At 47.7% G+C, this 21,846-nt stretch overlaps 3 protein-coding genes across 4 annotated transcripts; 1 reads left to right on the forward strand and 2 right to left on the reverse strand.

Annotated features, from left to right (window-relative positions):
• Positions 1-107: 107 nt before the first annotated feature.
• Positions 108-1,543, forward strand: AAMDC (adipogenesis associated Mth938 domain containing). Its single transcript, XM_053457919.1, has 3 exons — positions 108-259; positions 679-774; positions 1,250-1,543. The coding sequence occupies exons 1-3, from the start codon at positions 134-136 to the stop codon at positions 1,388-1,390; spliced, it is 363 nt and encodes a 120-aa protein (XP_053313894.1). The 5' UTR covers positions 108-133; the 3' UTR covers positions 1,391-1,543.
• A 542-nt stretch (positions 1,544-2,085) lies between these two features.
• INTS4 (integrator complex subunit 4) lies at positions 2,086-16,536 on the reverse strand. 2 transcript variants are annotated; one of them, XM_053457918.1, is made up of 23 exons: positions 16,405-16,536; positions 15,437-15,631; positions 14,953-15,070; positions 14,690-14,796; positions 13,898-14,083; positions 13,368-13,418; positions 13,191-13,279; positions 12,937-13,057; positions 9,503-9,574; positions 9,216-9,390; positions 8,866-9,071; positions 8,454-8,596; positions 7,776-7,891; positions 7,389-7,522; positions 7,103-7,260; positions 5,940-6,033; positions 5,752-5,832; positions 4,657-4,787; positions 4,386-4,445; positions 3,789-3,948; positions 3,377-3,520; positions 2,629-2,749; positions 2,086-2,341 (listed from the first exon to the last, which is right to left on the reverse strand). In XM_053457918.1, the coding sequence occupies exons 1-23, from the start codon at positions 16,456-16,458 to the stop codon at positions 2,151-2,153; spliced, it is 2,907 nt and encodes a 968-aa protein (XP_053313893.1). In that variant the 5' UTR covers positions 16,459-16,536; the 3' UTR covers positions 2,086-2,150. The 2 variants fall into 2 exon arrangements, with proteins under 2 accessions (XP_053313893.1, XP_053313892.1); XM_053457917.1 differs by having other exon boundaries at positions 15,437-15,634; positions 16,405-16,500.
• Positions 16,537-18,650: 2,114 nt separating this feature from the next.
• Positions 18,651-21,641, reverse strand: KCTD14 (potassium channel tetramerization domain containing 14). Its single transcript, XM_053457920.1, has 2 exons — positions 21,514-21,641; positions 18,651-19,847 (listed from the first exon to the last, which is right to left on the reverse strand). The coding sequence occupies exons 1-2, from the start codon at positions 21,568-21,570 to the stop codon at positions 19,176-19,178; spliced, it is 729 nt and encodes a 242-aa protein (XP_053313895.1). The 5' UTR covers positions 21,571-21,641; the 3' UTR covers positions 18,651-19,175.
• Positions 21,642-21,846: the final 205 nt, after the last annotated feature.

Here is a 21,846-nt window from a genome sequence, read left to right on the forward strand (position 1 = left end):
TCTATACGGAGCGTTCTTGACATCCAGATTCTCAGGCTTGCGCATGGGCTGAGTGATGCATGCTGGGAATAATGTAAATGCTTGTCACATATGGCTACCTTTCTTACCCCCCCAATAGATCTCGTGTGGCAAAATGTCTTCTCCTGAAATCTCCAAGCTGTCCTGGGGAAGCATGAACGTCGGCGGCCGCCAGTACAAGGACTGTAAGGTTTGGCCGGGAGGAAGCAGGGCGTGGGACTGGCGGGAAACCGGAACCAACGTAAGACGTCACCCGGAACTGGCTGGCCCTGCATCATGTATAGTTAAATCAGTGGGGTAACTTTGCAGACTTCTTGTCCCCCCAATTAACTATAACGAGGTTTGGGACTTCCTGTCCGCTCCTGAATGTCTGTCCCCCTCTTCCCGTAAAACCCATCCAAAGCCACGCTTGGCAACCCCCCCCCGCTTGGAGTAGTAGTTGGAGTTGCTTCCGTCCAGTGCAGCTGGTAATTTGAGCTCCAAATGGCCTGAGAATCACCAGACAGAGCGCAATCCCCAACCAATGCAATCTGCCTGCTGGTCGCCATGGTGATAAGACAGCGCCAGATTTGCTCTTTATAACCCCCTCTGTAAATGGAAGAGACCAAAGCCGCCCCGTTTGTTGAGATGCGCATTTAACTCTTCTCCCGTTCCAAACAGCATCATCCCGGCGTCCAACCCGCTGACCTGGAGGAGGTGGTAAAGAAAGGTGTGGAGACGCTGGTGATCGGCCGGGGGATGAGCGAGGCCCTGCAGGTAAATACCCTGAGAGGCGACGTTCTGCGGGGGAAATCCTTGGGAAATAATCGTAGCCAAGATCCCTCTGCCTTTATAACCTTACAGTAACGGTGCTGCTCCAGCTTATCCAAGAGCCAATCCCATGCATGTTCAATACCCTCTACCTCTTCTGCTGGGAGGCTGTTCCACTTATCTACCACCCTCTCAGTAAAATGTCCTTCCGTTCCATCTCAGCCTCTGATCCTCTAGCTTTGTAACTTTTCTCCTCCTTTGAAATAAATTCCCTCCTGTACTTTATTAACCCTTTATGTATTTAAACGTCTCCCCCACTCTGGACATAATGCGTTCTGTTTTTCCGTCCCAATAAACCATTAATGCAGTAAATTCGTGTGAATGCTGCGTGTTTTCATACATAGATTCTGTGATTTTAAGGTTTTTCTGGCGTTCTTTGCGCCCCGTGACGGGGTAATCTGTGTTGTCTCGTCCCTCGCAGGTCCCGCCGGCTACGCTGGAGTACGTCCGAGGCCACGGCGTCGATGTCAGGGTCCTCCAGACGGAGAAGGCGGTGGAAGAGTACAACGCACTGGCCGCGCAGGGTCTCAAAGTGGGTGGGGTCTTTCATTCCACCTGCTGATTGGCCGATCACCGGCGCTGAGTTTGCCTTAAATACAGTCAGGGGGCCGCGCTCCACGAGAGAAGAGACATGTCGGGGGGGTCAGTCCGGAATCTTCCAGCAGATTGTAAATAATTTTAATGAAATTAAATTGCTAGCTTTGGGTTCAGAAAAGTGTCGTCAATTCGTTAACACAACGAGAAACAAAGTTATCGGCAATAAAGAGGCAACGCAGGGGTTAAACCCGTTCATATTACACTTTAATACTCTGTACAGCGTCTCCACACTAGCAGCCACTGTGCTGGGGGGAGGGGGGTTACTGCAAGCCCCTCCCCCATTACATCACGTTTACATTAAATGTATTTACAGCGAGATTCGTAATAAAGCGGAATCTGCAGATTCTACAAACATTTACTGTTCCCAGCGAGCGGGGTTTGGGGGAGAACGCTCCAATTCCTGCGTTATCCTCAAAACTTCTCTCCATCCTGACAGAGCCCCGCGGGCCGATACCGGCCCCTTCACGGAAACGCGCCGGGCGGAACATGCGCTGTGTATACACAAACGCGGTTATACAAAAGCTCTGCAGAATGATTTCCCATCGTTAAGTAGATAGAGCCCTCGGTATGATGTCATTTGGTGTTATTGGAGTAAAGAAAACATCTAAAATACAAAGATTTTCTCTCGCTTCCTCTGCGGTTCTGGCGATGGCTGCAGCCGGCCCCCCGGGGGGATACTCAACATCCAGCGCTGTGCCCCTCGGCAGCCGGACCCTCCGGATCTCTCACCTCCTGGCCGACTTGGGCATCAGGTAGACTCTGACGGGTTTGCTGAGGTGGACGGTGCCCTCCGTGGTGCTGTCGGCGGGGGGCATGGTCTCCGGGCCGTCGCCGCACGATTTGGCCGAGCCACTCGATGCTTTACCGCGGGTGGCGCTGTAGGCGAGCAGGAGCCTCACTTCGATCTGGCAGGGCTCTGGAACAGAGAACCAGGGGGGGGATGGGTCAGAACCGGTCAACGGAACCAGAACCGGGATTCTCCCCCGCCAGCTCACGCGGAACCGGGAGAATCGCACGTTATACTCGCATACCGCCCCCGTTAAATTGTAGAAATAAATATACAGATAAATATATAAATAGATAGATACAAAAGGAGGCAGAAAATCCAGGCAGCCGGAGAATTTGTTACTTTTTCTGGGGGCAAATGACTTTATATTAATAAAATGCTGATTTGTAAGAAGGGCCCCATTTGTTTCCGGTTACCTGTCCAGGCCGTATGTGAAAGATACACCTGGGTTATGAGCCGGTGCCGCCCGGGCCCCGGATTCCGGAAGTCCGCTGGTTTAGGGTGGATTATCTGGACCTGTCCGTCTGGGTAGGTTACCTAAAAAAAAAAAAATCAAAGACAAGCGGCGTGGGGGTCCCGCTAAACATAAATTGGTCTAGCTGTGGAAACTAAAGTACGCCTCGCTAAAGCATGGAAGAGTAGAGTACTAGATACTGGGGAGGGCGGCACTGAGGTGGACTTCGCCGAATGGCGGAACAGATTGGGGTTTATTTCCTAGCTTTCCATTGGCTCACAAGTACAAGGATCATAAACAGGGGGGGCATCATCTACGATCTACTAAGCTTCAGATGATGGAGGCTGTAGTCAGGATTCAAAGGCTGGGGTGTATTTTGTCTCTTTGCTCTTATTTATATCTGTATGTGGAACCAATAAAAAGTTTTAACAGGGGAAAGGAATGGAACACACTTTTAGTTCAATGAGAGGGTGGTAGATAAGTAGAACAGCCTCCCAGCAGAGGTGTTAGAGGGTAATACAGCGGGGGTATTAAACATGCATGGGATAGACATACGGCTCCTGAATCTAAGACGAGGCCAACGACTGATTAAGGTTTGAGTCTTTACAGCAGGAGAAACGGGCGACTAGACGGGGGGCCGGATGGGGCCGATGTTTTGGGGATACTGCAGGGCAGCCTTTGCTCCAACGCATCACGACACACAATCACACCTGGACTTTCACGGTGCTCTGCGGGTCCTGTACGTGGTCCAGCGTGGCATCGACATCCACAGCCACCACCAGGCCCGAGGTGAAGCGGATCGGGTTGTCGGACTCCTCAGCCGGTTCTATAATGTTGGCCGACGCTTTGTGGATCTGTAAGAAATAGGCAAACAGGTAATCCAACCAATAACCCAGAACCACGAAATCAGGGACGGGTGGTAGATGAAAAAGGCAGGGGATAAATGGAACAGCCTCCCAGCAGAGGTGGTAGAGGGTAATACAGTGCATGGGATAGACATACGCTCCTGAATCTAAGACGAGACCAACGACTGATTAAGGTTTGAGTCTTTACAGCAGGGGAAACGGGCGACTAGACGGGGGCCGAATGGGGCCGATCTGCCGGCGGGGGCTGGGTGTTTACCTGCTCCGGTAGAGTCAGACGCAGGAAGCTGCTTTGCCGCAGGGTCGCCTGCAGGATTTTAACCATTTCTAGCGGCTTTGAGTTGACGAGTCTGGGCATCAGATCCAGCAGCTTATCCACGAAGCTCTCCTGCATCTGAGGGAGCTCAGAGATAAACGATCTGCGCCGGGAGGGAGACAGAAAACCGAACGCAGAGTCAGAAACCAAACAGGAAAGAACCGGCGCGGACTTAATGAACGGCTAAGGATTCGGATAAAAGATTCCAACCTCCGGGGGCGAAACCAACGGGATTTACAACTCTGATTTCAGGCGGCTGTATGAGTTATCTGATCCCAATCTACTAAACAACCCCCCGATTCCTTATCATACTGTCTGTATGGAATAGAACGGCTCAGTCTTAATCACCCAGTTGGACTCTCTCACTAATGAAAGTCTATGGGGGAACGGACTTCATTAGCATCGCCATAAAGCGTCAGCTCAGTGTGGTGTTTAAGTCACCCAAAATATCACATGACTGACAGCAACGGCGGCTCCAGGGCTGCAGATAAAGGGGGTTAGACAATAGACAAAGAAAGTATTGGTGGGAAATTTACAGACCTTTGGAAAAAATCCACTTCCTGCAGGAACTGCTCGCACATCCCGAACAGCGGCTCCACGCTGACAATAATAATAAAAGAAAAAAGGGGTTAAAATCTGTGAAAAAAAAAAAACACAAAAAAGAAGAAAGAACGAGAAAAGACGTCAGGGAGAAATATTCACTAAATAAAAGCTAGATTTCGTGAAAAAAAAAAAAGTGCCTTCGCAGAACGGAGAGAAAAGCAGGATATGAACCCAAAACAGAACGGCCACGATCCCCGCGCATGCTCACCCTCGGGTGGTGCGGGCCGTGACTAGCAGCTGGAGCGCCTTGGCCTGCAGCCTCATGTGGTGGATTATGGCCACCTGACGGCTCTCCAGCCCGCTGTACATGAACTCCATCTTGTAGGTTTCTTCAAGGATCTAAAAGTCACAGAATACAGAGAGAGGTTTGTGGCGCAGAGACGGGAACGACGCGAACACATGACGAGGAGACGGCCCGCGCGGCCCCCAGTCACACCGCATGCCGCCCGCCATACACTAACGGCACAAGGTCTATACTGATGGAAAGGGTTAATGATGCTTTTCACTAAGCTTAAGCTTGGACAGTATATTTATGGAGTATCCCAGATATTCAACGCAAGGGGTCCTCCGGGGTTCAGAAACAAAGGACCTCGATGAGGCCCCCCATAACCTGTGAAGACGAGTCTCAAAACCAGATTGCGGGGGGGGGGGTTGGTGGATTAGTTTATTTATTATTGTCGATAAATCGTCAGTTTCATGTAAGTGATTAGAATTATCCATCGTGATAAAAAAAAAGAAGACGACAATAACCCTTAAATAACAAAATTCTACACCCCCTATATATCAATATGGATCTCCTCAAAGATCTCTCACACATCTTATGTAAGGAGTGATGTCATAACGACATCACTGAGCTTACTGTATTATTACTTTATGTTGTTTCTCACTCCCTTCCCTCCAAACTGCGATCAGCGAGCAAAGCTCCGTAGACTCGCATTGCTGATCGCGACGCATGTAATCAGCCAGCAGGTGGCGAAATCGGAGATCCCAGCCGGGTCCGTTGGTTTCTCCGCTCCTCCCGGGACCCTCCAGTTTGGTGGCGGCACCGATGCCTACAGGAGTGGAATTCCCGCCGTGCACCAGTTAACGGATATCCCTCGGACGACAGCCCGGGGCTCCCGTGACACTCATCTGATGTCACGGCGATCAACGCGAGTGCTGCCGCTCACACCATAACACCTGTGTCGTGAAAGGGTTAATACGGCGACTTTCCCAGCACGCAAAGAACAAATCTCAGCCCCGTAACGCACGCCGCGGCCCCGAGCGACATTTAATTATTAAATCCGTGGTTATTTTATCTCACCTGCTTCACGGCGGCCGCTGTCTGCGGATTCTGGTTCAGACAGAGAGGAGCCGCCAAGCTCCACAGCTTCTCGTTCAAAGCCTACAGACAACGTCACAAGAAGAGAAATTATTATTTTATCCGGGCCGGCGGCGGTGAATACACCGCGGAAAAATCCGCCTCCGAGCCGAGGACAGTAAGCGGCAAACCTTGGTCAGCAGCAAGTGGCAGCGCAGGTACGTGGCCGAGAAGTCCGCCATTCCGGCCAGCTCGTACTGCAGCTCCCCGATCCTCTGCAGGTCTCTACAAAGAGGAAAGCGATAGATATTACACCCGGCACGGAGGTCTCGTACATCCCGCGCCGATACATTCACTGATACACATCGCTCTGATAGACCCCGCACTCCACCGAGACCGCCGCCGCAGACCCCGCACCCAACCGAGACTGCCGCAACTCCGCTTCCCCACCGAGACCGCCGCAGAGCCCGCTTCACCACCGAGACCCCCGCAGACCCCGCTTCTCCACCGAGACCGCCGCAGACCCCACTTCTTCACCGAGACCGCCGCAGAGCCCGCTTCACCACCGAGACCGCCGCAGACCCCGCTTCTCCACCGAGACCGCCGCAGACACCGCTTCTCCACCGAGACCGCCGCAGACACCGCTTCTCCACCGAGACCGCCGCAGACACCGCTTCTCCACCGAGACCGCCGCAGACACCGCTTCTCCACCGAGACCGCCGCAGACCCCGCTTCACCACCGAGACCGCCGCAGACCCCGCCGCTTCTCCACCGAGACCGCCGCAGACCCCGCTTCTCCACCGAGACCGCCGCAGACCCCGCTTCTCCACCGAGACCGCCGCCGCAGACCCCGCTTCTCCACCGAGACTGCCGCAGACCCCGCACCCAACCTAGACTGCCGCAACTCCGCTTCCACACCGAGACCGCCGCAGACCCCGCTTCTCCACCGAGACCGCCGCAGACCCCGCTTCACCACCGAGACCGCCGCAGACCCCGCTTCACCACCGAGACCGCCGCAGACCCCGCTTCACCACCGAGACCGCCGCAGACCCCGCTTCACCACCGAGACGCCGCAGACCCCGCTTCACCACCGAGACGCCGCAGACCCCGCTTCACCACCGAGACGCCGCAGACCCCGCTTCACCACCGAGACCGCCGCAGACCCCGCTTCTCCACCGAGACCGCCGCAGACCCCGCTTCTCCACCGAGACCGCCGCAGACACCGCTTCTCCACCGAGACCGCCGCAGACCCCGCTTCTCCACCGAGATGGCCGCAGACCCCGCTTCTCCACCGAGATGGCCGCAGACCCCGCTTCTCCACAGAGCCCCCCATAGCCCCAGCTGTTACGTGTACCTGATGGTGTATTCGAGCAGCTCCTGTGTCCCCTGGGAGCCCAGGTGCTGGAGGCTGTGCACGCGCTCCAGGCTGTGCTGCAGGAACTGCTGGGACGCGTCCTCGCTGGGGGTCGCCTTCTCCAAATCCGGTATCCAAGACCATTTCACACCCGGCAACTGAATATACGTTATATTATATTACATATTACATAAATAGTGAATCACAAAACGATTGGTACCTCCAGGAAGGAAAAGGTAAGGAGGGCTCTGATCAGAGGAGCTGACAATCTAGACGAGAAGCTTACGTTGAGAGGCGGGACGAGGTGGGAGAGACTGTCTCGCAGGTACGCGTAATGGCGGAAGGTGTGATCGGAGAACAGCGCAGGCATGGTGGGGCAGGTCTTGGCAGCGTTAAAAATCAAAACCAGAACAGCAATATCTGGCGAGACGAGTTAAAGCGCAAAACCGCAGCAAAGAGGGACGAGAAACAAGAATACGGCAGAAAAAAGCCTAAACCGGACCAATTCAACAAAATATATATAATAATATATAAAAACCGGCGGAATTCTGCCTTTCCGGTCCCCGGAGCGAACCTCAGATAATTATAATCATTATATATATACACACACCAGAAGCATAGTAAATATATATATATTCATTCAAACGTTATGGAAAAGCCAAGACAGGGATACAGGCCGGATCATCCATATCGGGCTCGGGGGTGTCAAAGAACGGGTGGGTGCTGAGCAGCTCGGGGACCAGCGACAGGACGAGGGTGGGATGCCGGCTGCCCAGGAACCTCAGACATCTGCAAAAAAAAAAAAAAAAAAAAGGAGCAAAAAAATGGGATTCTGAGAAATCTTCACAGCGAACGAGTTTTACGTCCTGAGCCGCGCCGCGCGTCACGGGACGAGGAACGCCGACCGACAAAACATTATTCTACTTTCAACATCACGCTGGCGACAGCATAAGAAACCTCAATTTGGTTTAAATGCTTTTTATTAGGTTTTCCCCCATAAACAGTAACTGTTTCTACAATCTGCCGGCAGATCGGCCCCAAGTTTGCTGTAAAGACTCAAACCTTAATGAGTCGTCTGTCTTGTCAAGAGCCGTACATCTATCCCATGTATGTTTAACCCCCTCACTGTATTACCCTCTACCACCTCTGCTGGGAGGCTGTTCCACTTCTCAACCACCCTCTCAGTAAAGTAAAAACATCCTTACATTCCATCTCAGCCTCCGACCCTCTAATACTAAGAACGTTACCCAGCGATCTCAGGAGGCAGCCCGTGTCCTCCCGGCCCTCGGTGATGACACGCGGATGAACGGGTCTGAATGGACAGTAGGCGGTATGGCTGCCGGATACTTACTTCCACACGGAGTCTCGGTCCGTCGGGTACTTGGAGAGGTTCTTCAGAAGCTCCACCAGGGCCAGCTGGATGCACTCCTTGGTGGACACGTTGGTGCAGCACAGGAGTTCATGCAGAGCTTCGCGGATGTCTCGGGAGGAATCCTGCACAACAGGAACGTGGCGGACAATCACTATGTGCAAAGCGGAGCAATCACCATAACAACCGACAGAACGCTCCCGATGGCCCATCCAAAGCTGCCAATTTGATTACATATATATGTATTTATACAACCCCACATGCCCTGTATAATGCATAGTTAAATCTGCGCCCCGGCCCCTGTATAATGCATAGCTCTATCTTTTTTTTGTGATAACCCATCGGCTCGTTGGGCAGCGGGCCGGCTACGCAGCGAAGCTCTCGCGAGCCGTACCTCCAGCACGGCCAGCACGGTATCCAGCTGGTCTTCCCGCAGAGTGATGTTATCGGATATCTTGCGCATGGTGTGGATGGACTGCAGACGGACCTCTTCGATCTCATCGTTAAACATGTCCACCAGGAAGTCCAGACACTTCTCGGCGAAGGGGCGAGAGGAGCGAGCCAGCAGACACAGCGACTCCACGGCGGCGATCCTCACCTCTGCAGGAACGCAACACAGATGAGCGCCGGGAGCGACCGACAACCACCAGCGGCTAACAGCGATCCGCACCCTGCCGGAGGGCCGCTAACCGCGTCAATGCAGCTGATTAATGAGCGGACTTTACCACCGCGGGTTCTCCGTACCGTACATCTCGTCCTCCAAGCCGTGAACGAACGCCCCGCACGCGCCCGATTCGATGAGGTTCACCGCGCCGCTGTCCAGTTCCTCCTTGGGGGCGTCATCGCCCCATTTTCTGCCGCTGGAGAACTCCCCGGAGCTGTACAGTTCCTTCGCGCGCTCGTGAGCCGTTCTCTTTCTCTGCGGGAGCGAACGACTGCGTCATTAACACATAATAATCCGTAATACACAATAAAAACGCTTTAAATAACTCAGATTTTTTATATATTTTGCCAAATCGATGCAGACTCACCCTCAGGTCTGACATGAGCTTCTTATCCAGCGTCTGCTCCAGGAAGTGAGGACTGACCTGCTGCATAGAGCCCTTCAGCATGAACAGAGAGACACCTTAATGAAAACAACTGCCTTACACATTATACACACACACCCAGATACATAAACATATACACATATACACACACACACAGATATATAACGGGTTATAAGGACGGGAGAGTATATAATATATAATATGAGGAATATACAGGGATATAACGGGTTATAAGGACGGGATAAGTTATACGGCCGGAGAGTATATAATATATATAATATGAGGAATATACAGGATATAACGGGTTATAAGGACGGGATTAGTTATACGGCCGGAGAGTATATAATATATAATATGAGGAACATACAGGGATATAACGGGTTATAAGGACGGGATTAGTTATACGGGGGGAGAGTATATAATATATAATATGAGGAATATACAGGATATAACGGGTTATAAGGACGGGATTAGTTATACGGGCCGGAGAGTATATAATATATATAATATGAGGAATATACAGGATATAACGGGTTATAAGGACAGGATTAGTTATACGGCCGAAGAGTATATAATATATAATATGAGGAATATACAGGATATAACGGGTTATAAGGACGGGATTAGTTATACGGCCGGAGAGTATATAATATATAATATGAGGAATATACAGGATATAACGGGTTATAAGGACGGGATTAGTTACACGGCAGGAGAGTATATAATATATAATATGAGGAATATACAGGGATATAACGGGTTATAAAGACGGGATTAGTTATACGGCAGGAGAGTATATAATATATAATATGAGGAATATACAGGGATATAACGGGTTATAAGGACGGGATTAGTTATACGGGGGAGAGTATATAATATGAGGAATATACAGGATATAACGGGTTATAAGGACGGGATTAGTTATACGGCCGGAGAGTATATAATATATAATATGAGGAATATACAGGATATAACGGGTTATAAGGACGGGGTTAGTTATACGGGGGGAGAGTATATAATATATAATATGAGGAATATACAGGATATAACGGGTTATAAGGACGGGATTAGTTATACGGCCGGAGAGTATATAATATATAATATGAGGAATATACAGGATATAACGGGTTATAAGGACGGGGTTAGTTATACGGGGGGAGAGTATATAATATGAGGAATATACAGGATATAACTGGTTATAAGGACGGGATTAGTTATACGGCCGGAGAGTATATAATATATAATATGAGGAATATACAGGATATAACGGGTTATAAGGACGGGATTAGTTATACGGCCGAAGAGTATATAACATATAATATGAGGAATATACAGGATATAACAGGTTATAAGGACAGGATTAGTTATACGGGGGGAGAGTATATAATATATAATATGAGGAATATACAGGGATATAACGGGTTATAAGGATGGGATTAGTTATACGGGGAGAGTATATAATATATAATATGAGGAATATACAGGGATATAACGGGTTATAAGGATGGGATTAGTTATACGGCCGGAGAGTATATAATATATAATATGAGGAATATACAGGATATAACGGGTTATAAGGACGGGGTTAGTTATACGGCCGGAGAGTATAGAATATATAATATGAGGAATATACAGGATATAACGGGTTATAAGGACGGGGTTAGTTATACGGCCGGAGAGTATAGAATATATAATATGAGGAATATACAGGATATAACGGGTTATAAGGGCGGGATTAGTTATACGGCCGGAGAGTATAGAATATATAATATGAAGAATATACAGGATATAACGGGTTATAAGGACGGGATTAGTTATACGGCCAGAGAGTATATAATATATAATATGAGGAATATACAGGCTATAACGGGTTATAAGGACGGGATTAGTTATACGGGGGGAGAGTATATAATATATAATATGAGGAATATACAGGATATAACGGGTTATAAGGATGGGATTAGTTATACGGCCGGAGAGTATATAATATGTAATATGAGGAATATACAGGATATAACGGGTTATAAGGACGGGATTAGTTATACGGAGGGAGAGTATATAATATATAATATGAGGAATATACAGGATATAACGGGTTATAAGGACGGGGTTAGTTATACGGCCGGAGAGTATATAATATATAATATGAGGAATATACAGGATATAACGGGTTATAAGGACGGGGTTAGTTATACGGGGGAGAGTATATAATATATAATATGAGGAATATACAGGATATAACGGGTTATAAGGACGGGATTAGTTATACGGCCGGAGAGTATATAATATATAGAGGAATATACAGGGATATAACGGGTTATAAGGACGGGATTAGTTATACGGCCGGAGAGTATATAATATATAATATGAGGAATATACAGAATATAACGGGTTATAAGGACGGGATTAGTTATACGGGGGAGAGTATATAATATATAATATGAGGAATATACAGGGATATAACGGGTTATAAGGACGGGGTTAGTTATACGGGGGAGAGTATATAATATATAATATGAGGAATATACAGGGATATAACGGGTTATAAGGACGGGATTAGTTATACGGCCGGAGAGTATATAATATATAATATGAGGAATATACAGGATATAACGGGTTATAAGGATGGGATTAGTTATACGGGGGGAGAGTATATAATATATAATATGAGGAATATACAGGATATAACGGGTTATAAGGACGGGATTAGTTATACGGCTGGAGAGTATATAATATATAATATGAGGAATATACAGGGATATAACGGGTCATAAGGACGGGATTAGTTATACGGGGGGAGAGTATATAATATATAATATGAGGAATATACAGGGATATAACGGGTTATAAGGACGGGATTAGTTATACGGGGGGGTTGAGTATATAATATATAATATGAGGAATATACAGGATATAACGGGTTATAAGGACGGGATTAGTTATACGGGGGAGAGTATATAATATATAATATGAGGAATATACAGGGCTATAACGGGTTATAAGGACGGGATTAGTTATACGGCCGGAGAGTATATAATATATAATATGAGGAATATACAGGGATATAACGGGTTATAAGGACGGGATTGGTTATACGGCCGGAGAGTATATAATATATAATATGAAGAATATACAGGGATATAACGGGTTATAAGGACGGGATTAGTTATACGGGGGGGGAGAGTATATAATATATAATATGAGGAATATACAGGATATAACGGGTTATAAGGACGGGATTAGTTATACGGGCCGGAGAGTATATAATATATAATATGAGGAATATACAGGATATAACGGGTTATAAGGACGGGATTAGTTATACGGGCCGTACACTATAGAAGTCACTGGAATGTCATATGAACTTCTGTTCACTATAGATCGCCTAAAATGGGTAAATCCATAATTCCAATTACCAGAAGTTTGCAGGCCTGCACTCGCACCACCCAGGAGCCGTCGCTGACCATATGGCAGACCTTCCCGAAAGCGTCGTCGACCAGGCGGATCTCCTCATTGGAGGACGGGATGGGAACGATGCTGAGGACACAACGCACCAATAACGTTTCTGAAACTCTTATTACAGCACCACGATGCAGCCCAATCCTCCCGATTACATTAAAAGAGCAAACAAATACGGGCATTTTTGCTCACTTCGGGTTATGTTAAATACCTTTCTGGGTAATTCTGGCTTAAGACCCAGACGAGCTGTACTGCGGCACTTCGGACTTGTTCGTAGTCATCTGACAAAAGTTTACAGGCCTGGACAGAAGGAAATAAAAGCAGATCACGTTACCCCCCCGACTAGAAGTCTATTGGAGTTACAAAGCTTAAAGAAAGAAGACGATACCTGGCTATAGGTCGCCTGTTGTAACTTCAATCCTCTTTCGTGCAGCTGCAACTAAAGACACGAGAATTATTCTGTTTGTTCACAATAAACATATCCATCAGACCCTGCGCTCCTCGCCTCTCACGCCTCTACAGGTAGCCAGATGCCCCAACTACTTACCCTATTTTTAAAAAAAAAGTGAAAACTCAACCCTTCAATAGTTTCAAGATCTGGAATTTGCAGAACAATTAAGAATTTTGCAATTGAAAGTAAACATGAGGTGTTGGAATAATTATAGGTTGTTTTATAATTATATATACACACACACAATTATATCTATCTATCTATCTATCTATCTATATATATATATATATACACACACACACAGAAAATCCCTGCTTTGGCCACAAGTGATTTAATCCGTTCAAACCCTTTGGATTGCGCGGCTCGGTGCTGGGATATCAGAAAGCCTGGTCGGTTTGTAGTCCTAGAGGCTGGAATATGACATCCCTGGCCTGAAAGCACGCTAAATCTCCAGACTGGGGGCTCACCATGGCTTTAATAGCCGCAGTCCTGACGCGGGGGTCCTGGTCGTTGAAGTAATCCCCAATAACCTTCTGGACGTCTCTGGCCGCCGCAGTTTCTGCCTCTTTCGGGGCAATTTTATCCACGATTCCCAGGCATCCGATCAGCTGCAGGCATTTGTTTCTGACGCCATGAGACGTGTCCAAAAGATGCTGTGGGATCAACACAAGAGGTTTACATGTATTAACCCCTTCATATTAAATCCCCCCAATGAAGGAATCACCTTAATTATTAAAAAAAATACATTTAAAATACATTTGCACCAAATAACTTAAAACTGAACCACTACCCAAACAAACATTTAAAGCTCCAGCCAGCGTTAATAAACGGTACCGAGCAGCTCATAGCACCCTACTGGATAAACAAAAAATGTTTTCATTTGTATTTTATTCCCCCCTTAAAGCGGACCAATCTTTAACCAACCCCCCAATCCCTACCCACTAAAAGGGGGAATATGACTCGGTAAAAACGGTACCATGTGCTTTTGGGGGCTTGGAGGTCTCTTCTTCATCTGACTGAATACGAGTTCTCCAAAAGCTTGCATAACTGTACATTATTCTCTACGTTGTCCAAATAAGCTTCAGACTTCAACTACAGACTGCATTTTTCCCCTCTTCTCTAATATATGCTATATATATATATATATATATATATATATATATATATATATATATATATATATATATATATATTCTATTTCCTCTTATTTACTTTATGGGAAACACTCATAAACACACACACACACACGCTCCGGGTACCTTGTAGGCCACGTCAACGAGCCGCACGCGATGAGAGACGTTATCCTGCAGCTTTAACCCGATCTCTAGCAAAGTGTCCAGCAGCTGGGCCAGGACCTGGTGGGATTCTAGGAGAGGCAGGAGAATTATATCTTTATTATTATATCATCATATCAATCATATTAATTTAAAAATATATACATTTATAAAATTATATATTTTTTTAAATTGGCAAAACCGGTGTTAATTGGGACAGAATTTCGCTGGAACGTAAAATAACTTACTTTCATTCTGAAGAATATTGATCACGTCGTCCACAATGCAATCGGGGGAAAATCCGGAAGTCCGGCACAGTAAGCCGAGTAACGACGCGATCTTCAGCCTGACAGAGGTGTCGTTCTCCTGTAAGGAAGAAGGCAGATCGATAAATATGGGGGTCACGATGCCAGCCACCATCTTGGCCGCTGCCAGTAGACGGTATCTGCAGGTTATCTTCATGCGGCGGTCGGAATTTAACATTTTTAGACATCCCAAAAGTGTTCCTGGTTATGATGGGGGGGGCATTAAAGTGAAAAAGATTGCAATTTTAATTGAAAATATAATAATAGAGAACCATATACAAATAGTGTCTTCTAAAAACACAAAAGATATTTTGTATAGAAATATTTAATCATCCAAAAATATAAATATGGGAATAAAGAAAATCCTATATTATATTAACCGTAACTGCGCCGGAATGAGTTTGAACGCGTTACGGGCGCCCCGCACCTTGTAGTAATGCTCCAGGAGGATCCTCAGCACTCCCTCCACGCTGTCGGCCTCCACCGGCTTGCGTGCGAAGTGCAGAAGGTGCTGCAGGGCGTCCGACGGCGATGCCGCTTTGCACAGATCCACGTGGAGGGCTGCGGATTTGCTCGGTTTCGTGAGCCGAAGCTTTTTCGCCGAGATCTCCTCGACAGGCTGCTGCTGAGCATGTAACAAAGGCACAAAAAAAGTAAATTATATATCTATCTATCTATATACACATCCCACATACGTATGTATTGCATGGCCTCTTCAGGTAGTTTATGTTTCCATCAGGTTTGGGCACAATGCCAGATTTCCCGAAATTCATGTTTTTTTTACTATAAAATGTACCGTATTTACGGGTGAAACGAGTCCCATTGGTGACTTTACACAATGCATGCGTCGCGCTGTCTGAATGCGATTATGTTTAACATGAATTAAAAGAAGCCACGCATCAGATGCAGGATTTCGACAAACCCCCCCGGCATCCCAGCTGCTGCATTACGGCTAAGCGTGATGAGATTTGCTGGGTCAGGGAACGGCCGGAAAATCTCTCACTCCCACCCCCAGGAGCCGGATGGAGGATCTCAGAGTAACAGATGGTGAAATACCAGAAATTGCTTATTCTCATCTCAAGCCTTTGGTAGAAAGGCCTGGCGTGGCTGAGCGTGATGTGGGTTATACTGCACACACGGGATGTTATCTCTAGCGGGGGTCTGGGACTCAGGGGCCTTGTCACAGCACCCACGGCCGCCGAATGTTCCCGTATTTTAGTAAATACAGTTTATTTTCACATTTTAGCTTCCAATGTTATTATGACATCAAGGCGTGAGGCCTCGGGATTTCCTTAAACCCGAACCAGGGGATGGCGCGGCCTCAGCGGGGAGCACCAGGAGGTAGAGCTGGAAAGGGGCCTCACATCTTCCCCTGTTCACGGCCGTTTGTCTCACCTGAACCACTTTAGTGAACTCCTCATAGACGCGTTTTTTCAGGTGAGCCGCCATGTTTCAGGCGGGATGACCCTCGGCGACCGCCGTCCACTTGCAAGCTCACAGCGGAAGGCCGGTGTGCGCACAATCGACTGTTTCGTTCAAATAAAGTTTGTTGAAGAAGAAAGAAAAAAAAAGTCGTCTGTGGAGAAACCGCGAACCCGAAGATTTAAAGACGGTCAGGCGCGTTTTCCAAGGGTCTGGTTACCATGGAGACAGGAGCATGTGATATTTATATGTTTAGAAACATTGCGAAAATAACATTGTGAAATAATACCTCCCAAGAACGTGTATTTTGTCCAGTCCCTCCTTGGGCACTAAACCCCATCTTCCCGGTACCCGTCTTTCCTCCCCCCCGATGCCCCTCTTTTCTAGGAGGTGAGAATGTTTGCTGGGTATGAGGGGATCGCAGGGTTCTACAGCCCTAAAAGCCCCGATAATGTGTATTTAACACCTTAATGACAAGATGTTTTTTTTTTACTTGTTTTAACACTTTTGCGGCGCTCACGTTTAGCTGTAATTTTCTTCTCTCTCAGTTACTGAACCCGCACAATTTTATATATTTTTGTTTTCAGGACAGGAAAGGCTTTTTATTATTTAATTATTTTTATTACATCATCTATATATATATATATATATAAAATATGGTGTTTTTAAAAAAAAATTTGGAGAAATGTTTTACGGGTAATGAAAAACCTGCTAAGTAGATTCTGCTATTTGTCCTCAGGTTGGAAATTTTCCAATGTTTTTATGGTATTTTTTGGGCAATAAGGTAACCTTTTTTTTCTCCAAATCTTGTAATCCTGTCCCCGTTTCCTATTTGGGACATCTTTAAAGCCGGCCAATGCAATTTACCCCCATCAAACCATATATTTTTGAAAACAAGAGACCCCAGGGTATTTCAAATGCTGATATTTTAACCCTTTTCAGGCACTTATTCTACTGCCAGCCGTATTCAAACTTTGCGATAGTAATGTTTTTGCATTTTTTCTTTTTCCACACACAATTTACTTCAGGTATGAATTTACCGCTCCTGGATTCAGCAGAATCTCGTGAGTACAGCGATACCCCCTATGCATGGGTTTGTTGGGTTATTTTGGGAGGTGAAAGGCCACGTGAGGTGTGCATTTTTTTTTATTTTTTTTTTGGACATCTGGTCAGTCTGTGCCCACGTCCTATTTTTGGGACATCTTTGAACCCAGCCAATTCAATTTACCCCATCAAATCAAACACATTTTTTAAAAAAAAACTAGACACCCCATGGGCATTTAACATGCCAGTATTTTAACTCTTTCCGTGCGAGAAGATATAGCTAATTTTAGCACTTGCTTTTTTATGTGTATATATATATATATATATATATTACCTTTTTAAAATTTTGTTGGAACTGGAAGGTTCTCCTGATGGTGACACCAGTGGGGAATAATTTTTATTTGCTACCAGTTTTTTATTTTAATTTTTTTTTATTAATCACATTGTGATTTGTAAGCTGGGCGCCGTTGACTTGCATGGTTGGTTGCAGTACCTGTATTCAGCAGGCAGGGGGAGCTGAATACCGCTGATCGCCTCCTAAGCTCTGTTTTAGCCCTCCACCCACCATTTTTTTTTGGAGGGGGGGGGGCTCTTCTCCCAATATCCTCAACTAGCCTCTCTTGTGAGGATTCCGTAGATGCTGCAAAGGCACAGAACGCACCGCATTGCATCGTGAGCCCATACATGTACAGGCTTTGTCGTGAAGGGGTTAAAGGCATCTATTGGATCTGATAGGGCAGTCTGTAGGGAGCAGATTCCACATCTCTACCGCTCTTACTGTAAGGTATAAATTCCCCCGTGAGATAATGTAACCGCAGACCTCCATTGCTTTTTTTTCACCTTCCTGAGCCGGGCAGGGGGGGATCCCCATCGCCTGCAAAAGTGGGACCCGAAAATTTGGACTGCCCTGGGGGAACCGGGAATGTTGGGAGGTATGGTTTTATTTGCTAACAGCAGCCCCTGTGCATGCGCGGGAACACCACAGGGTAGCTGCCCAGAGCTCTATGGGAGGGGCGGCTGGAAAGGGGGCGTGGCCAAATACCCCTCATATGCCCAGGGAAAGAGGAAAGTGACCCAGAGACCCCCACCTTATCCGGAGACTCAAACCCAGAGAGGTGGCAGGTGTGGCCATGTCTTCTAAGCTGCGAACTTAACGGTACCATGAAAGACAACAGTAAATTTCATAGTTTTATGTACATTCTGCAGATTCTACAGGTTTCTCGTACATATAAATGAGGACGTGAAGTTTAGGCAGTCATCCCCCCTCTTTCTTGAGCAGTAGCGGTAAAGTAAATATTCTTTTAATATATTTCGCTCACCATCAAAAAATACTTTATATGTCTCAAATTTACCAAACCAGAATATTTTTTTTTTAGGATCGTTATTTGCAGAACACCGACTTCTCTTCTGCGGTCTATAAAGTTGAGCATTCCAGACGTATATTTAATGCCACGGTCCCGAACCCCCTGCTGTTGGCTGCGGCTGCCCCTCCCCCTTTTTTTTCTTGTACAGAACCAACAAAAAAAGCCCGTCTTCCAAAACCTCATCTTCTACAAAAAGGTCCGATTGCGCCCCTAAATGAACATGATAGGGAAGCGCTGAATATTTCCGCGTTGACGTATAAAAACGTCATGGTGTAAACATTACGAGGGAGATTCCTTCTCCGGGTCCGCATGCCGGGCAGCAGCTCGTTAACGGCTTCACCACCAAGCGAACGCAAACTTGTAGATAAAGTCATAATACTTCATGCGGAAGCCTTTGTTGACGTCGTAAGCCGTGTAGGACACCTTATAGCCTTTCTCCTCGATGTCCGCCTTGATGCAGTCCAAGAGGTCCGTGATCCCCGGCGAGGCCTTCCAGGGGCCGAACTTCACCACCGACTCCTTGTCCATATCGAGGGCGTTCAGGGCGTCGTGACACTTGGCGGCGTCCTCCTCCGTCCTCACGATGCACACGATGACGTTGGAGTACCGAGACGCCACGACCTCGGCCCGGGCGATGCGGATCATCACCTCGATGTTCTCGCTGTAGTTGGGCACCCGGGCCAGGAACTGCTTCCTCCCGACCTGCTCGCCGAAGATCTGCGGCGTCTCTTCCAGCTTCTTCACCAAAGGCTCGATCTCGTAGAAGACGGCCTCCCGGTACACCTCCGGGATGCGCTGGGTGGGCAGCTGGCTGCTGCGCAGGTACTCGAGGACGTAGCCGAAGTCCCTGCCGTCTCGGTCGATGAAGAACCTTCCCTCGGAGTCCGTGCGCAGCTTGGGCTGCCCGCTGAACATTTCGTAGAGCTTGGAGCCGGGACACTTCTTCAGGGTCCCCAGAGTCGTCGTGTAGAGGAAGCCCCCGATATTGAGCTGCACGATCGGCGACATCTGCGGGGGGGGGGCGAGAAGAGCAAACAGGACAAACGCTTTATAGGTTTATACTTAAAAATATATATTAACACATTAATCAATGAATGTATCAATTATCTCCAGTGGCAACAAAAAAATGCCTCTGGGACCACTTCATGTCATATTTATACCCCCCATCTCCCTTTTTTGATCCCCAAATCCCTGTGTATCCTCTCTCCTCCCCTGATACCCCTTTCTCCCCCACAATGCCCCACTCTCCTCCCCTGATGCCCCTCTCTCTCCCCCTGATGCCCCTCTCTCCCCCCCTGATGCCCCTCTCTCCCCCCCTGATGCCCCTCTCTCCCCCCTGATGCCCCTCTCTCCCCCACTGATGCCCCTCTCTCCTCCTCTGATGCCCCTCTTTTCTAGGAGGTCAGAATGTTTGCTGGGTATGAGGGGATCGCAGGGTTCTACTGCCCTAAAAGCCCCGATAATGTGTATAGAAACAGCAGGAAACCGCTTTATAAATTAAACGGGGTAAATCAAACTCGTCATTCTTTTATAAATAATGTTCATTCATGTTTGGGGCACGCAGGGCCGTAGTCAGCAGCTGCCGATCCCTCCCGGTGTGTTTTTCCCCCCTGGTGTGTTTTTCCCCGGTTAACGTGAAACAATTCGAAGTCATTTATCTGTGAGAATGGAAATATTTTACCAGCGTTCTGCTGATGTCACAAAACCTCAGAAATCTGCCCCAAAGTCTATTTGCCGATCAGTCGCCGTGTGTGAGGAGGGAGGGGCGCCAAGCCGGATCCTGGAGCCCCCGCCGGAGGTCAGAATAAGAGCCCTGTATTGGGGTGCACCCTTAAAACACCCCGGTACAACTTACAGCGATTCAGACATACATCACGGGTCTGTTTCTAACATAAAAATGAACAAGAGACCTCTGAGGTCTGCTCAGCCAGCCCAATACAAGTTATTACCTTTATTGTTTTAAGTGTGATTGCTAGCTCTGCAGCCTACATTCAGGGTCCTCGGGGGGGGGCAGGGTAAATCATTTATTGTTTAAGGGGGGGGGATGCATTTTCAATCATACATGACGAGTGTCCCTGCGCCCAGACAGGGTTTGTAAGATCACCAAATGCTTGCCGGTGGCATAAACAAGCCTCTTGCCACAATTAACTGCCAAGTGTCCCTATTTAACATAGCCAGTCCCTCCATGGGCCCTCTCTCCTCCTGGAGCTCGGAGGTATGAGGGTATCACAGGGTTCTACGGTCTGTTTTAGTTACTTAGTGGAAATATCACCCCTTCCCACAGCAAATGGAAGCTAATTAACCCTTTCACTGCCCGATACCAGGCGACGCAAAATGCCGCACGCTAAATTAAGTGTTTTTTTTAACAAAACCCGAGTGCTTTTTAAACACCCAGGTTACTCTCTCTATGCCGCCAATAACCGCCGTTACTTTTACTAAATATTGGATCTCCTGATATAATCTACCCGTTGGACAGCGCTACGGAATATGATGGCGCTATATAAAACAATAAATAATAATAATAACCTTAGGAGGCGACCACCTGGGAAAGGGTTGGCAGCAAAGGGGTTAAAATAAAGAATGTGTTAATTGTGAAGCTGCAAAGAGCCAGGTTACAGGGGATCGCCCCGAACCCACCCCCCCTGGCACCCGGCGCTCTGCCCCCACTACTCACGCTCTGCAGGCTGCTGGTCACCTGCTTCCCGGCGCCCTTATGGTTGGAGACGCTCATTCCTGCCGCTGACACCCAGCGCAGAATCACGCAGATCGCAGCATCTCCCCAGACTCCTTCCTGTAAACCCGAGCGGCCTCTGCTCCTGCCTCCAGAAACCTCCCACGTCTAACAGGTGTAGTAGGGGGTGTGTCCGCCTCCCAGCGGAAGAGCTCAGTCACCCTACAGCTGACACAGACAAACAGCAGCATGCCGTGCCAAAGAAAATGGCAAATAAACGAATGACGTCATCCTAACCGTGCATCCAACACAGAAACCCAGAACCTGGCGGCGGAT

Source organism: Spea bombifrons, chromosome 2, assembly GCF_027358695.1.
Source record: "Spea bombifrons isolate aSpeBom1 chromosome 2, aSpeBom1.2.pri, whole genome shotgun sequence".
NCBI lineage: Eukaryota > Metazoa > Chordata > Amphibia > Anura > Pelobatidae > Spea > Spea bombifrons.

Bases quoted from the DNA above. Each gene is read 5' to 3' on its own strand.
- AAMDC (XM_053457919.1), top strand. From the start codon at position 134: ATGTCTTCTCCTGAAATCTCCAAGCTGTCCTGGGGAAGCATGAACGTC. The intron at 260-678 runs GTAAGACGTCAC...CGTTCCAAACAG, and splicing joins GGCGGGAAACCGGAACCAAC to CATCATCCCGGCGTCCAACC. The intron at 775-1,249 runs GTAAATACCCTG...CGTCCCTCGCAG, and splicing joins GGATGAGCGAGGCCCTGCAG to GTCCCGCCGGCTACGCTGGA.
- INTS4 (XM_053457917.1), bottom strand. From the start codon at position 16,458: ATGGCGGCTCACCTGAAAAAACGCGTCTATGAGGAGTTCACTAAAGTG. The intron at 8,597-8,865 runs GTACGGCTCGCG...CCTGTTGTGCAG, and splicing joins CCGTGCTGGCCGTGCTGGAG to GATTCCTCCCGAGACATCCG. The intron at 7,892-8,453 runs GTAAGTATCCGG...TTTTTTTTGCAG, and splicing joins GACCGAGACTCCGTGTGGAA to ATGTCTGAGGTTCCTGGGCA.
- KCTD14 (XM_053457920.1), bottom strand. From the start codon at position 21,570: ATGAGCGTCTCCAACCATAAGGGCGCCGGGAAGCAGGTGACCAGCAGC. The intron at 19,848-21,513 runs GTGAGTAGTGGG...CCCCCCCCGCAG, and splicing joins TGACCAGCAGCCTGCAGAGC to ATGTCGCCGATCGTGCAGCT.